Source organism: Balearica regulorum, chromosome 3, assembly GCF_011004875.1.
Source record: "Balearica regulorum gibbericeps isolate bBalReg1 chromosome 3, bBalReg1.pri, whole genome shotgun sequence".
In the NCBI taxonomy this organism is placed as follows: Eukaryota; Metazoa; Chordata; class Aves; order Gruiformes; family Gruidae; genus Balearica; species Balearica regulorum.
The window spans coordinates 27,776,862-27,792,964 of record NC_046186.1 but is presented as its reverse complement, the minus strand read 5'-3'; the positions used below and the strand labels follow the sequence as shown (position 1 = coordinate 27,792,964).

The following is a 16,103-nucleotide window of genomic DNA, read 5'->3' as shown; positions in this document are numbered from 1 at the left end:
TTGCATTTAAGGATGTTAATGTTCAGTGTTTTATGCATGCATACTTGATCTTTTAGATTTAAAATCAATTGTAGAGACAGTTATGCAGAAGTCATTGGTATGTTTAGAAAGTACTTAAAAAAATGGGATTCAAGTAGTTGTTTATCCATAATCAGGGGGAGGATGAGTGAGAATGGCACAAGTCTGTTCCATAGAAATACATTAACTTATACTGATAATGCTCATTTGGTAGGATGAGGGCTCTTCTGGTTTTTATTACAGTAATTGTAGACATGAGAGAGTGAGTAACTTGAATGATCAAATAATTTTTATCTCCTTCTCAGTACAGAATCACTGCATTAATTTTCCTAGCTTTTATCCATTTTTTTCTTAAAATTCCCAAATGCTTGGCCTTCTGCCACTTACTTCAAGTGACTACCTTCTGTTCTAACATATGATTTCACTGATATGCAACATACGTTTTCTTATTATTAATTTCATTTTGCTTTCATTCCTTCACGAAGTATAGTCCATTTGTTCTACCTCAATTGAACAATGAAGAATATCAATAATTATAAGCAGAGAAACTCTCTGATATGTATAAAGCACAAATATTTAACTCACAACTTAGTTATATTTTAAAGAAAGAATGCTGGTGCCTCTTAAGTTAACTGTATAGTGTAATCAGTCAAACTAATACCCAACATGCGCACCTTCTTGCAGAAGGCTGTAAGGTTGGAGTGCTCAGTTAGGCGAGCAGTGCGATAGTTGGAAAATCTCTGACTTCTGTCTCATGATGAGCAAAACTTCTGTATCCAAAATTAGTCTCAGTTCAGGCAACCAAAATGGCAATTGGGCTTTATTAAAAAGAAGTGATCCAGGAGAACTTGTGCTTTGTTTAGTGCAAGACAATAAATTAGATGACCTCTTTGAGGCTCTTCCAAATGCACTGCCACTTTAGATTTCTGAGATTCTACTAGTTTTGTATTTAAATGGAAATATCCATGTGTCCCGCTGGGATTAAGTAGAACTGCTAGTAGCAGATGGAACTAGGTGATCCTTAAGGTCCCTTCCAACCCAAAGTATTCTAAGATGCAATGTTTTAATGTGGAAAATTTTGTCTAGTACTAGGTGCTGTACTTTCTACTCATCTATCATACTGTTACTCTTCTATCCATCTTTTTTAATATGCTCAAATGTAGGCTGTTATTTTAAAACTCAGAAACTTTGAGTTGGAAAAATGTTTCTAAATGCTAAACTAAAATGGTTTACTCCAAAATGCTGAACTAAAATGGTTTACTTGGCTGAATCCCCTGCACAATATCAACTGCTATTAATGTATGACGTATCTTTACAGACCAAACTGGAAGAAGCCCTCAATTTAGCAATGGAGTTCCACAATTCACTTCAAGATTTCATCAATTGGCTTACTCAGGCTGAGCAAACTCTAACTGCAGCTTCTCGGCCAAGTCTTATCTTGGACACTGTCTTGTTTCAAATTGATGAACACAAGGTATGTAAAGAAACAGATGTGTAATGTTTTTCTCCCACTCTGTGGAGATACTTTAACAATGTCCAAATGAACCCTGTAACACTGGCACTCAGAGAAACATTTAATTTGTTTTAAAATCGCGTTTTATAGTCTTTCTCGCTACATCATTCTTTATCAGACTGAGTTTTTTTCAGTGTTTACTCAGTGCTTTAGCAACATAGTATTCAGAGTAATTTTCTCCCTTTTTTCCAAGGTTTTTGCCACAGAAGTGAATTCTCATCGAGATCAGATCATAGAGCTGGACAAAACTGGAACCCATTTGAAATATTTCAGCCAGAAACAGGATGTTGTCCTTATTAAGAATCTGCTGATTAGTGTACAGAGTCGATGGGAAAAAGTAGTTCAACGCTTAGTTGAAAGGGGAAGAGCGTTGGATGATGCAAGGAAAAGAGCCAAACAGGTAATCGGACAACAGCTGTTGTACAACTCTTTGAACTTAACTGTAATTACATCCAGACTCTTGAAGAATATGGTGCTTTAAAGCACTTTCAAGTAAATCTGGCTTTAGTGTAACAGACACTGTTGAGTTAGTGGGGCAATTTCTGTGATTCAATCATAGAGCACTTCATTTGGGAGGTGAAAGCGTCATTTTCAACCTGAGCAGTGACTTCTGTCTGCAAAGAAGAAAGTTACAGTATGGCTTCCAGATGTATATTAGTGCCATCTGTCCTCAAAAAGAAGTTTCACAATCAACCCCTTATATTTAAAGAATGTGATGAACCCCTTTCACTAGTCTGTGGGAGTATTCCTTAGTATTTTCTTCTTGGGTTTACGTTGTGCCCTGATTAATAGTCGTCGCTTCCTCAATCTCTTATGCTAGTTAGTAGACCAATATCTTCTGTGTGGTAAGATATCTCTCTTTATTTCCTGAAAAACCTGGAGTGTTTTTTTACACAGTTTTCCTCAGCAGGGAGCATTCATGTTTTCTTCCTTAGATTCATGTTTCCCTCACTGGGGAACATAAATGATAAGACAAAAAATGTGAGAGGAACGTAATCTGTTCAAACGTCAGTAGGAAGTTCTAGCTGCTTTTTATTCAAGTGAACATGACCATTCAAAATTTGGTCATGTTCACAGCCAAACCACATTCCCATGTTCACTGCTTCTGCCACTTAGATCAGAGTAAGAACTTCTCTGAGCAATAAATTAGCCTGTAAGCCAATCAAATGTTATTTATTTTCCAGCAGTTTCTCTTGTGCATTCACACACACAGCAATGAGATAGATTTCATCTCTATATCCTTTTACAGAGCTGAATACAATAAGTTATTAATTTAGGACAGCAACTATCTGTGCAGAGCAGGGAAGGAGTACTGAAGGGTACTGGTGTCAAGGCCTGATCCACAGCCTTGAACAACAGGGTCCGGGAGCCCTGAGACATTTCTGAACTGGTTCATTGTGCTTTCATGTGTAGGCAGCCCAGGCAAGAAGAATTTTCAAGAGAGATGCAGAGAGAGAAACAGTCAGCTTAGAAAGATTGAATCCCAAAGGGATGCTGCTTTGTGAAAGCTCGATGAATCTTTGGTCTTTCCCTGCTTCCTTCCCTGAAGCACTCTCTTTGTTAAGACAGGAAGGAAGATCAAGGATCTGTTCCTTGCCCGTCAAGATAGCATTTGATATAATGAGAGCATTTATGAGCGTCCCAAGGAAAATCTCGGGGCAGTCATCCAGAGTTTTTCCCAGTGATTTACTGCTGTTGTCCCATATAGGCAATAGCTAAGCCCTATTCTTGCTGTATTTAATATATATTTAATTACTAAGAATGTAGGAATCTAAAAGACCCACTCATCAACAGAAGTTGCCAATATGTCTCTGAAAGATGCTTACTATGTGTGCAGATCATGTACATGAAAGGTTGCTAATTCACCTGGGAGAAGGGAGGTTAAGTCCAGTGGGGACGTGGTTGGGCTAGTCCCTGTTTGAGAGACCAGGGAGAAAAAGCACACCAAATCTTTCCGAAGGCGGCAGAGCACTTGCTTGGCCTGTAGAGAATTGGTTGGGGTTTAATGTTTTCCAATTATTCTGTGAACCAGTGAGTTTTAAAATCTATGCAAATCTCACTTTCCTGCAGTTCCATGAAGCCTGGCACAAACTTATGGAATGGCTAGAAGAGTCAGAGAAATCTTTGGACTCAGATCTTGAAATTGCAAATGACCCTGACAAAATAAAGATGCAGCTTGCACAGCATAAGGTGAGTCATAAGTGATGAAATGCAAAGTGCCCAGTGAATTGCAGGTAAGCCTCTCCTCCTTGTACTGTTCAATCAGCAAAGGAAGTAGATTCGTGGCCTGACTGCAGTGGAGTGCTTATTAGCATCAAGTTAAATTGTGGTGTGTTACAGGTGGGGAGTGAAGAAAAATTTTCACAGTAACTGATCTGTGGGGGGAATGGTTATGAAGAGGAAAGACGTAATAATACAGCACCATGGAAACTCTAAACAATGAAGTAATACTACCTGAGAATAGGAATCACTGAAGAGGTTTTATTACAGACTTTTTTCAATCTTTAAATCGCAGTTTTACCATCCAGTTATTTGGGTTGGGGTTTTGCTTTTAATAGTACAGGACCACCTCAAAACTGAAAAATCATCTTTTATTTTGATTGGCAGTTGCTTTTTATGTCAAGTGGAAATATTAATTAAATCCTCTAGAAAGTACAGTGACACCATTAGTAGCAAAGATTATTTCTGTTCATGAGATTCAAAATTCCAGGACCAGCTTTCCACAAATCCAGCTACTGTAGGTGAAAATGTGAAAATGTCCCCGATTGACCTGGCTTTTCAAACAAATTGTGATCATGTAAAAGCTCTGTAGTTCCATCAGACACAGAGCAAAAGGATGGATGGAAGAAGTCTTTACTTAATTTTTATTTTTCTGAAGAGCCTAGAATAATGTATTACTGAGGATCAAGTGGGTTACTAGTAGAATCTTCAGAGATCAGTCTGTGTCTCAACATTTTTCTTGGAGCAGTTTCATCAGAGACAGAGTATTGAAAGATCATTCATTTTTCTACGTTTTGGCATATATTTACTTCTACTTTTCATGTCAGTCTTACTGTTCTCCATTTACTCCTATTTTTTCATTCTGCACAATATCCCTAAGGGTTTACATATCTAATTTTTCCCTCTCAGTGTAGCTTCTGGTGATTGCTTTTACCTCTGACAGGTTTTCCCATGTGTATTAATGATTGGTTGCTGCACTAGTCTCCTTTATGTTTTTATCATCTCTCCATTTACATGATGATTTAAGTATTGTTTATCAACCAGGAAAATATTCTCTTCTAATATGAGAAAGTTGGCTGTTGGTCAAGCAAAAATAGCTTTACCTATGTTTGCTGTTAAAACTTTTAGATAAAACCTACATTAACATTCTGTTAAGCTAACTCTGCAATTTCAGTTTGTTCTGGGATTGCTGCTCTTGCCAGAGTTTGAACTCAGTGATGGGAATTTGGGGGAAAAAAGTCTTGCTGTTAAGATAATCTTTCTTGTCTTCTCTGACTCTATCAATCTTTTAATCCTTCCATTCCTCTCTTTTCTTTATATGAAGTTCGAACTCCTCACAAGTACAGTCAACACATTGTGACTTTGCTTGGAGGTCCTTTCAGGTTCTGAGATTTGACTCTCTACCTTTATTCTCCTCTTCTCTTCTGAAATACTAAACATGATAATCCCACTTGTTCTCTATACCTACAGCAGTTCGTTTTATGAGCCCAAGCTTCCTCACATGGATTGGCAGACTCATCACTTCTCACAGTATCTTTTCTCCAGCTTCTTTTCATATAAAATGCCTGCAGAGAATAGCTACTTGAGTTCTTGAATCTCATTTCTCATTAAGAAATGGGATGGAATGTGGCACGGGGACATTAGGATTGAAACTGGCAATTTGGAGGAAGAAGATGAATGTGTGTGAGAGAGGGAGTTCTGCGAACTTTGTGACTTTAAACTTCAAACCACCCCCCAAGAAATCAACTCAATTGTTTTTTAATGAGCTGTCAAACCTCCCAACACTGCAATGTCCTTCCTTGTATTTTGAGTCTTTTCCTTCCACTCCCACATATACCCCCTGTGTCTGTCTTTGTCTTTTCTGTCCAGCCTTGAAGGTTTCCTTGCTCCATTTAGTTAATGATTTTGCTATCTGAACTGAGTGTGTGCTCTCTGTGTGCTGTAAGCAATAATTTGGACTTGCTCTTTGCCAATTGTTACTGCCAAAAAAAAAAAAAAAGCCTTAAAGAGAAAAGCCAAGATAATATGTTTTCTCTCGCACTGATATCTAGTGTGTTGCCAGGGACTTTTGGGGGTTATTCATGGTCTGTTTATCAGCATTTTTTTCTCATTTTTAGAAGTCAGGAATGGAAAAACCCTTACGAAGTCACCCAGTCCATTCCTATGCTATTGCTGAATGTTCCTTACATTTACATGAACCTGGCTAATTTTATCTGTATATTTTCATCTTCCTTAGAAGGAAGGTAGATAGTTAATTACTGAAATTTTGTTCATCTTACCTGTCTGCTCCTGACAGCTTAAACCAAAGTCTACTCTCAATTACACGTCTGTGAAATCAAATGAAAGTACACAGTGTAGTGTGTCTAGTCTCAAAGAATGAATTGACTGCAACCTTTCATTCACCTTTAAATCTGTTTCTCTTGTGTGATCTTTTTTCCTGCAGCAATTTCATTGTGTTTCCACATGCAAATCAAGTAACACCATGCCCATAGTGTGAAGTAGTTAATAAACCCCATCAAATAAAAGGAGCACAGACATACTGTTTGTATTGAAGGAACTTTTATTAAAAAAAACGAGTTATTTTCATTTTGAAAATTATTTCTATTTTTATTGTAGTTGTAGCTTGACAATGATGTTTGTATTCTTTCTTAAAGTGTGTTTCCTTGTTTTATATGAGCAAAATGAAAGGACAGCAAGGAAGTACTGAATTAGAAAACAAATGCTGCTTTTTTTGTTTTCCTGATACATTTTGATCGTCAGTTCCCTCTCAGTTCAGATCCTGAAATAACACTAAAGTAAGGGCAGTACAGTGCAAAATACCAAGAAAGTTTTTAAAAAGGAACCTTGAATCACCCTAGTTGTCATACTGTCCACATGGTGTATATAACCCAATGCCTATGTTCTACTTAAGACACCTCCCTTCCACCTGAGCTTTCCCTGATGAACAGTCATATCTAAAAAGAGTAGATGACTATGTGGACACTTGGGGAGGTTGGTGGAAGAATTGTAAGCTGCTGTGGAATAGATTTGTGCAGGCCAGCTGGGAGCAGCTTGCCAGCTGGAGGTGAGCAGGCACGCATGTGTGCCGGCAGTGACCATGAGAAATCCGTGCAGTCTTTACATGCCCTGAGGAATTACTCTAAGTTGTAGGTGGTAATCGTTTCCTTGCTGGATGTGATGATACTGAATGTTGCTCTGAGAACCAGATGAAAATCTCTTTCAGCAAACACTCTTGTGGCCTAGTGGTTTTTGGTGACAAAAAAATACTTATTTGATTCTGCATATATAAGTTTCCTAAAGCAAACTCATTATTATTTTTTTTTTTAAACTGAAAAGTTAGCTTTTTAAACTAAAGCTAGCAGTTCAGGAAGGTGTGAAATAAAGCACTTCTAAACATTGCTACCATTTAAAAGCTGCTGTGTAGCGCTGGTTTTGTCTTTTGGCGGTGTTCCTTTATTTAATTATATATTCTGTCAGTTGGTTAACTCCTCTGTGGTATCAGATGAGTTGTGTTTCTGTGTGCTTCTCGGTGCCTGTGAAAAGCTTCCAGAGGCTCTGGGCAGAAGGAGCTGTCAGAGCTGGGAGGCAGATGCAACTGCTGTGTCACTGTCATCTTCCAAAGTCCCTGGATCACAGAAACATGTTTGTGGTCATGGCTTCCAGCCCAAATTGAGATATCGGGATGTCACCTGGCTGCTGCTTGTGCCTGGATCTGTATACTTTTGGCATGCAATTCTTCCCAATTATAGTATGCTTCAATCCTAGGAGGGTTAAATGCTTGTGGTGGGAGGTTTCCCAGCTTGACCATGCTGAGCTAAACTGGAGTAACCTCTGTAGCCCTTGGGGTACGCTAGACTGACTTGAAATCTTAGTATGTGAAAACGTGGTGTGAAGACTGCTCAGTTCATGGCTCCCGAACTAGCAGTTCTTTCACATTCTTCTGACTACCAGGCAGCCCCTTGCTGAAATTTAGGAGTGTTATAGTAAGACACAAGTCATGCTCTCACTGAAGGAGGGATTTTCCAGAAGTTGTTCCAATAGGCATAGAGCTACATTTCCAGAGAGGGACAAAAGGCAGGGACTCTGCTAGTGTCAAGCCCCATACAATCTCAGGTGCACTGTGGCACTAACAGGCTAGAAATTTTGCAGTAAGTTTAAAATTTTCTTGCAGCAACATTTGCAATTTCCATTGCAAATAATATGTCAAAGATTAATTACCTGTGGCCTGGAAGCAATTAATGCTATATGGGTGTTTTCTTTTTCTTCCATATATATAGGAATTTCAGAAATCTCTTGGTGCCAAACATTCTGTGTATGATACCACAAATAGGACTGGACGCTCCTTGAAAGAGAAAACCACCTTGGCTGATGACAACTTGAAACTTGATGATATGCTGAGTGAACTAAGGGATAAGTGGGATACAATTTGTGGAAAATCAGTGGAAAGGTAGATGAAAAACAATTTTAATTTTTCAGCAGATAAGAAAAAGGCTTAAGAGAACTCTGTTGGCTATTGTTGTGTAAAAGTAAAACCAGAGTGGCTAGCTTGTTTGATAATTAAGAGTGCCAAAGCAGTAACATACTAGAAATGCATACTTTCCTGATGGTATGGAAAGGGGGGTGGATCCCACTATTTTGAAAACACTCATTTAGAGCTCTTAGTTGTTGCTATTTTACACTGAATGTTTTTTCTTAAAGTGTATGAATTATTATTTTGTGTGTGTTCTTTTTTTCTTTTTTTTTCCCCCCAGACAAAATAAACTGGAGGAAGCCCTGTTATTTTCAGGACAATTTACTGATGCTCTGCAGGCTCTCATTGACTGGTTATACAAAATTGAACCTCAGCTAGCAGAAGATCAGCCAGTACATGGAGACATTGATTTAGTGATGAACCTGATTGACAATCACAAGGTAATTCCAAAACTATTCTTTTTTATTACTAGACTGCTGATAAGTGTAGCATCTTAATGCTATTTTTATTTGGCTAATCTGTAATTTTTAGAAACATGGAATAGTTTTATAATGCAAACATGTCATCAACAATGGAAAATGCTATAAAACATGCGTGGAAGGAAACAACTGTTAGTGACTCATTGACACCAGTTAGCATTGAGATACTCCGTTTAATGTTGCTATCCTTTGTATTTATGAATATCATGTCAACAATCACAAGTGTGCATTTATGAATATATGTGTGTGGGCAAGAGGTGACAAAAATTATTTCGTCTTCGGGGGAGATAGGGCTTTTTATTTAGTACATCTGCTAACCAAATGTCCAGTACCCTCATGATGACTACAGCAGCCTTTCAAACCCCCAGGGCTGCTGTGTATTCATGGAGAAAAGTAGTTGCAATGCTGAAGTTATGCATGGGATTATGCAACTAGACTATGGTGCAGGAAGCCTACATTGGCAAGCTGCAATATTTTGTAACTGAGTGTTCCTGGAGGTGGGAACAAGTAGGAGATGTAGGACTGTGCCTCTGAATCCCAGGTTTGCAGTTCAGTATGTCAGAAGAAATGGCTGTTGAAGTTACTGGTATTGCACAGTCAGAGTTCTGGAGCCTGGGAGGATATGAGGTGAAGGTCCCTCTGTTCATCTACCAGTGACTTCCAGTATCCGAAGACTGTTCAGTGAGGAGATTTTTTTCCCTCGTGAAAAAAAGTATTTGGAAACATGGGCTGTCTATAAAACCTAGCCTGAAATATGCTGGAATTGCTTCTAAAATTCCATAGTATATCTCAACTGAGTCATAGTCAGTGGCATGATATACTGTAATTGTCCTGTCTTCTTTTAAGAGCTTCTTTTATGTAACTGGAGCTTGTTCCGTCTGCAAATGTGATCATATTCTCACGTAAATAATATGAATATGTGGTGAGATCTACAGCCTTATAGTCAGACCCCCAGATGGGATTTTAGTTCTGTTTTTATGCTTTTAAACCTTCTCCTTGATTGTTAGCATTTTATCTGATCCTTTCCTGCTGCGGCAGTCTTGCACATTAATTGTGTCAGATCAATTGCTTTGATAAAGAATGGAAAGCCAGCGTGGTAAGGAGGCTAGATTTGCCATGCATTGCATCAGGATGGGTTCTCAGGATCTGCCTGCCATTTTCCTACCATATTCCAGTTTTATTAGGATAGGATAGAGTGTAAATATCTTTATATGGAATCTAATGAGCAGAATCTGTGTGTTTTGAGTCACTTTGATGGAGTTATTCTTGATTGAATTGAATCCGTATTTTGATTTCTTCTTATAATCGGTAAGTTTTTTGTTTCTTTTTACATAATTACGCCTTAATGAATTAAACAAATCAAATGTATTTGGTGGTGCCTAGGTTTTCCAGAAGGAGCTGGGAAAAAGAACGAGCAGTGTCCAGGCTCTGAAGCGCTCTGCCAGAGAGCTGATAGAAGGCAGTCGTGATGACTCTTCCTGGGTCAAAGTCCAAATGCAGGAACTAAGTACTCGCTGGGAGACAGTTTGTGCCTTGTCAGTATCCAAGCAAACACGACTGGAACAGGCTCTTCGGCAGGTAGATGAGTACTCATGATGCTACGTGTACTTTACGAGAAGCAGAGAAAATATCTTACAGTCTAGTTGCCAAAAATTTAATTTCTTTTTCACTTCATGTCATTCAATTTCATTTAATTTCATTTAATTACATTCAAAAATGCTCATTTTCTTGCTCATGCATCGCTTACCTTGTCTCCATCTCTTTACCACAGCACATAAATAATACCTCTTAGCATTTCTTATTGCTGTTATTATTAGTCTATACCACAAATGCAAAGCAAATGTTTCAAAGACCTTACCATCTAAGGAAATCACTGCAGTTACAGTCAAGCGTGAAGGGTGATTAAGAGCTATGCCCCCTTCACAGGAAGCTGGAGATTGCAATCATATTTATGCCCTTTGTGCCTTATTGGAAAGAAGTAAATTTGTGTACTGAAAACATGTTTACATTGGCATAATTACAGTGCATGGTGAACTACATTGCAGAAAAAATTTGTGCTGAGTGCACTCAGTACCTAGAACAGTCTATTGGCTGGTACCGATCCCAGACAAATGGGTCCCTCTGTATTGTTTTCAAACCTGAGATAATATGGATGTACAGCTCTGTGAAGGTATAGTAGCTTGGGTTGATGCTAGGATGGGGCTCCTGCAACAGTGATGTATGCACTGTGTACAAAATTCCTGCCCTGCTTTCACCAGGGTACTGTGTTTGTCCAGCTCTCCAGTCTCTCAACAGGCACAATCCTGAGCTACCTCAAACACTAATTGTGTCTGAATATGGCTGTGCCCAAAGGTGGAACTTTCTTTTTTTCCTCCATACATAAAAGGGTCAGTCACCAATGGGCTGTCAATTAATTCTGCTTCACTGGTGATTTAGGGTATGCAGAAAATACAGTTCTCAATCTCTCCAGCTGGTCCATGAAAGCACCTCCCTTGCAATTTGTCAGCGTAAAGGCATGATATTCTCAACTGAGCTGCAAATACACTATAAATCAGATGGCTAAAAGCATGAACAGGCTTTTAGGCTTCCTATAATTTTTTTGGGAAGCATGAGATATTTTTACAGTTATGAAAATGTAGTACTGTATATCATTGACTTTTTAATGGAAAGTTAATGTGCCAGTACTGCTGCATGATTAATGACTCCAAATGTGGGCTCAGTCTCCTTGTGTAAACTGCAGTGTGTCTGTCAGATCCCCTCAGAGTGACCATGACTTCTTGTGTTTTAACAGGCAGAAGAATTCCACTCTGTTGTCCATGTCCTTTTGGAGTGGCTGGCAGAGGCAGAGCAGGCTCTTCGTTTCCATGGGGTCCTTCCAGATGATGAAGAGGCCTTGCGTACACTGATAGACCAGCACAGGGTAAGCAAGAAAATGTAGAGGGTCCTCTTTGTTCTAATAGGTCTGTTAGAGGGTAGAATAAAGGAAAGGAGGCAAAGTCTATCCCATATAGTCATATCCAGCGTCCAGTGTTTGTTATTGTAACTGTTTCTATAGAGAAGTTAGAAATTTAATGGAGCTGATAGTTTGGTTCCCATACTGGTGCTGGGCTGTTGTTTGAGTCATCTTGGCTTACTAAGAAAATATTGGGCCTTTAGAAAGTTGCTGTAAACATTTAGAGACAGATCCAAACCCCTCTGTGGAATATATGCTGCCTAACATTTATAACACAGACCCCTACAGTAGCAAAAGTATATCTCTCCTCTTAGCACCGTTGAGCAAAACAGCATATACTTTTCTTTCAAGGTAATTTCTAAATGTCAGCAGAATGATGTTCTCATCCATTAACCTTCTGTCACAGTGAAACAGCGTGCTGTCATACTTCACATGCATTAGGTACTGAAATACTGCAGTGCCATAGGTACTGCAGATACTAGATTATAGGCCGTCAAACTAACTTTGCAGTAACAAAATGGGAAAATGGCTAAGTAAGGAGCATAAAGGTCATAGTTTCACTCTCTGAACAGGAGGCAACAAACATGCACATTTAAGCCCTCGCAAAACTTCTTGTAAGTGCAGTAGTAATAGTACCAAGAATGTAGTGCCCACAATGTTATAGAACAAATTATAAGAGTAATGGATTTGTTCATCATTGCTCTGGAGAAAGTTATAATGAAACTTATGAAATGGGGAGTGGAAAAGCATCCTGTTTAAATTGAGTTTGGGAATATTATTACGCAGAGGAGTGCGTGCAGGGTATGACTGACTGCGGTTCTTAACTAAGGAGTTTTCAAGGTATTCAGACTGCAATGTTTTGAAGAAGTTTTCAGATTTAATTTAGGGCCCTGGAAACTGGGTGCTATTCTTTAGCTGGCAAATGTATGTATGCATCAGCGTATGCTGACTAATGTTGGCAGTAGCATCCTGCTGCCTCCAATGCAATGAAATTTGCCTTCTAGCTGCCTTTCCTCCACACGTGCTTCATCAGTTGCCTTTTATTTAATTTTTTGATCTTCTGAATACAGAGGAAAGAACTGTCTGAATGAAATCTTGGGTCCACTGAAATCATTAGGAAAAAAAAAAATCTTAAATTTCTCCCTCTGCAGTGTAGATTGATTAACAAAATACTTCTGTATAAAAGTTCAAAATTGTGCTGCCAAAGGTGAAGTGTAACTTGGAACCTCAAACCAAAGCAAAGTTTGCCTCTGAGAAAACCTGTCCAGCTGGGGATAATAATCACTAACAGAACACAACCAACCTCAGTGTTAGGTGTGGCCATACAGTACTTAAATTTTTTTAGGAGACTTTAGATGATGTTCTCCCAACCGCATTTTCTTCTTAAAGGCCAAATAATAGAAATACAGAAATTGTCAAGCTAAGAAAGATGGTGGCTCTGCTGCTTTACCACTTAATAAGCACATGTAGCAAAATCTTTCTTGAATGAATGGTCTCTCCTCTTAAATTTGTAACATTAGCTTTCAAGAAGAAAAAAAATAGGGGAAAATGTAATATATGATACTAGTTTTAAACACTGTGTCTGTATTATAGTGCTGCAATATTAATATTAAAAAGTGTGACTGACATTTACATAAATATGAAACGTATCTTCCTTTTATCACTGTGATTCTTGTAAAATAGTTTTAATGCATTTGTATCCAGCTACACATTGAAAGATTTCTTCGGGACGATATTTTATCCAATTGGTCCATCTTTATGCCCATTACTGATTTTCTTTTCTTGAATATTGCATATGATTTAATGAATGTGTCTGTCTCAGGCAGGGAGGTTTCTGTCACTCGCCATCCTCTCTAGGGACTGAGAGGTGTAGTAGGTTAATGCACTGCATTAGTTAATGAGAAGCATCCCATCTCCTCTTTTGTGAATGTGTCTGTATCACTGGGCTGCTACAGAGTTCAATACAATTAGTATCCTTTACTGAGGGAAAGCTTAATTCACTATATGTAGTTGTTGTGGTTTAACTTCAGCCAACAACTGAGCACCACGCAGCCGCTTACTCACTCCCCTACCTCACCCCGCAGCAGCACGGGGGAGAGAATCAAAAGAATAAAAGTGAGAAGACTCATGGGTTGAGATAAAGACAGTTTAAGAGGTAAAGCAAAAGCCGCACGCAAGCAAAGCAAAGCAAGGAATTCATTCACCACTTCCCATGGGCAGGCAGGTGTTCAGCCATCTCCAGGAAAGCAGGGCTCCATCACGTGTAACGGTTACTTGGGAAGACAAATGCCATCACTCTGAACGTCACCCCTTCCTCCTTCTTCCCCCCAGGTTTATATGCTGAGCCTGATGTCATATGGTATGGAATGTCCCTTTGGTTGGTTGGGGTCAGCTGTCCCGGCTGTGTCCCCTCCCAGCTCCCTGTGCACCCCCAGCCTCCTCACTGGTGGGGTGGGGTGAGAAGCAGAAACGGCCTTGGCTCTGTGTAAGCACTGCTCAGCAATAACAAAAACATCCCTGTGTTATCAACACTGTTTTCAGCACAAATCCAAAACATTGCCCCATACTAGCTACTAGAATTAACTCTATCCCAGGCGAAACCAGGACAGTAGTGTGTCATAGATTTAGATTTTGAGATATTGTTGTACAGTTGTGCAGGGAAGACAATGCTGCTGTTGCCTGTTTTCCACCTGGCCCTCTCTTTCTTTGGAAATCTCTCACTACAACCCACCTCAACTTTTCCAAAACCATTCTGAACTGAAATATTGTAAGAACTCATACGGTTTTATGAGAGAAGGACTGCTATTGGGATTGAGTCTTAAATTCTGACATTAATTTAAGCTTAAGTAAAAATCAGTTAAAATCTCTTTAAATATTCAACCTACCTATTCCAGGCTTTTAGAACAAGGTAGAAGAGATTATTTCTTTTACACTTTTATTTCATGATAGCTTCATATTTATTTTGTAATGGCATGGGATAATGTCATTATGAGTTGTTGTAGAATTTTTTTTTACAGTGTTTAGGTGATTTTGAATTTTCTAGGATCTGACTTGGCTGATCTTTAATTTGAGGAATCCAAAATAGCCCTTTGTGAATAGAGAGAGGAAGAGTTAAACTTAGAGACATGGTTCAATTTTGTAGCCCAATTAAACATGTTAAAATACAATAAAAAATGCCACGAGGCACTGAGACATGTTGGCAGTTCCAGTTAAGGGTGCTCACAAAGACACATAGACTTACCCAACATTTAGACATCACAAAATAGGCAGAATAATAAAACCATTGTTGTAGTAATAATTTTTTAAAAAAGAAATGCAAACTATAGAAAGGATGGGGAAAAAAAAAACACTATAGAAAAGGGTTTTTTGTTGTTTCCCTCTTGCACCCAATTCTAGTTTTGCCACTCTTTCCTCTGCCAGACTCCCTAGGAATGTCAATGGCTATGAGTTTGGATGTCTAAAGCTGTAAACATCCTTTTGCTTTTACAAGATTTTTCCCACATGGCAGTGCCTCTGAAAACAGCTGGTTAATTAGCAGTCTCTGTCCCTGTTCTTGCTGTGTCTCTCCCCCTCAGCTGCTGAGTTTTCACATTTGTGTTAGTTTAGTATAGCTGCTCCTGAAGTCCTCTATCATCTTGCCTGAGCATGTAATTATAGTTCGACATTTCCAGCCTTTGCAAGGAGCTTGATAGTTTATTATGAAGAATTACTGTAACTGACAGACAAACCAAGTCATCTGAAATGTTGCCAATAATGATTCTAACCATCATATAGTTGATTTACAGCACTTCTAAAGTGCTGTGATTTTCGTTCTTTTTTTAATAAGGGCATGTGTCTTTCAAGTATTTACAGTATGATGGGCTTTTAAGGAGTGGCAAGCTGGGGTACAGATTTTAGAGCTTCATTTAGTGCTTTATGTGGAGTAGGCGCTTTAAACATTTTTTACTTTCCTCAGACAAATTAAACTTGCCTCTAGCAAGTTGAATCTGAGCAATCAAGAGGCTCATGACCTTCCAGACTATGCACTCAGATTTCTCTTGCAAATTTTGTCAATGTGTAATTGAAATTGTTACTGTTACCTCTGGTTTAGGAATTTATGAAGAAACTGGAAGAGAAAAAGGCAGAACTGAATAAAGCAACAGGTATGGGAGAAGCTATCCTAGCTATCTGCCACCCGGACTCCATCACCACTATTAAGCACTGGATAACAATCATCAGAGCTAGGTTTGAAGAGGTCAGTATATGCCAAGCCATCTTCATTGCAACAGTCCATCTTTGATTGGAACATAGCTGACAGCTAATATGGTAGTTACACTGGGAGGAAACGATCCAGCTGTTGAGAACTAAACATTTAAAATACCCGCAGTGATGGATGTGAATACCATGCTTCCCTAGGTTTTATTTTAAAACTTATAGGGCTTTAAGAACTAAAGCAGATGGTCAAGCTTC

General features: G+C 38.8%; 1 protein-coding gene across 18 annotated transcripts in view; it reads left to right on the top strand.

The window, feature by feature from the left end:
- Positions 1–16,103, top strand: part of DST (dystonin) — a 315,509-nt gene that overhangs the window by 281,189 nt on the left and 18,217 nt on the right. For all 18 annotated transcript variants that reach the window (XM_075747388.1, XM_075747384.1, XM_075747380.1 and 15 more), the window contains 8 exons: positions 1,337–1,492; positions 1,725–1,931; positions 3,602–3,721; positions 8,029–8,198; positions 8,503–8,662; positions 10,085–10,279; positions 11,493–11,621; positions 15,745–15,888. In XM_075747388.1, coding sequence (XP_075603503.1) covers positions 1,337–1,492; positions 1,725–1,931; positions 3,602–3,721; positions 8,029–8,198; positions 8,503–8,662; positions 10,085–10,279; positions 11,493–11,621; positions 15,745–15,888 — 1,281 coding nt within the window. The remainder of the gene's footprint in view (positions 1–1,336; positions 1,493–1,724; positions 1,932–3,601; positions 3,722–8,028; positions 8,199–8,502; positions 8,663–10,084; positions 10,280–11,492; positions 11,622–15,744; positions 15,889–16,103) is intronic.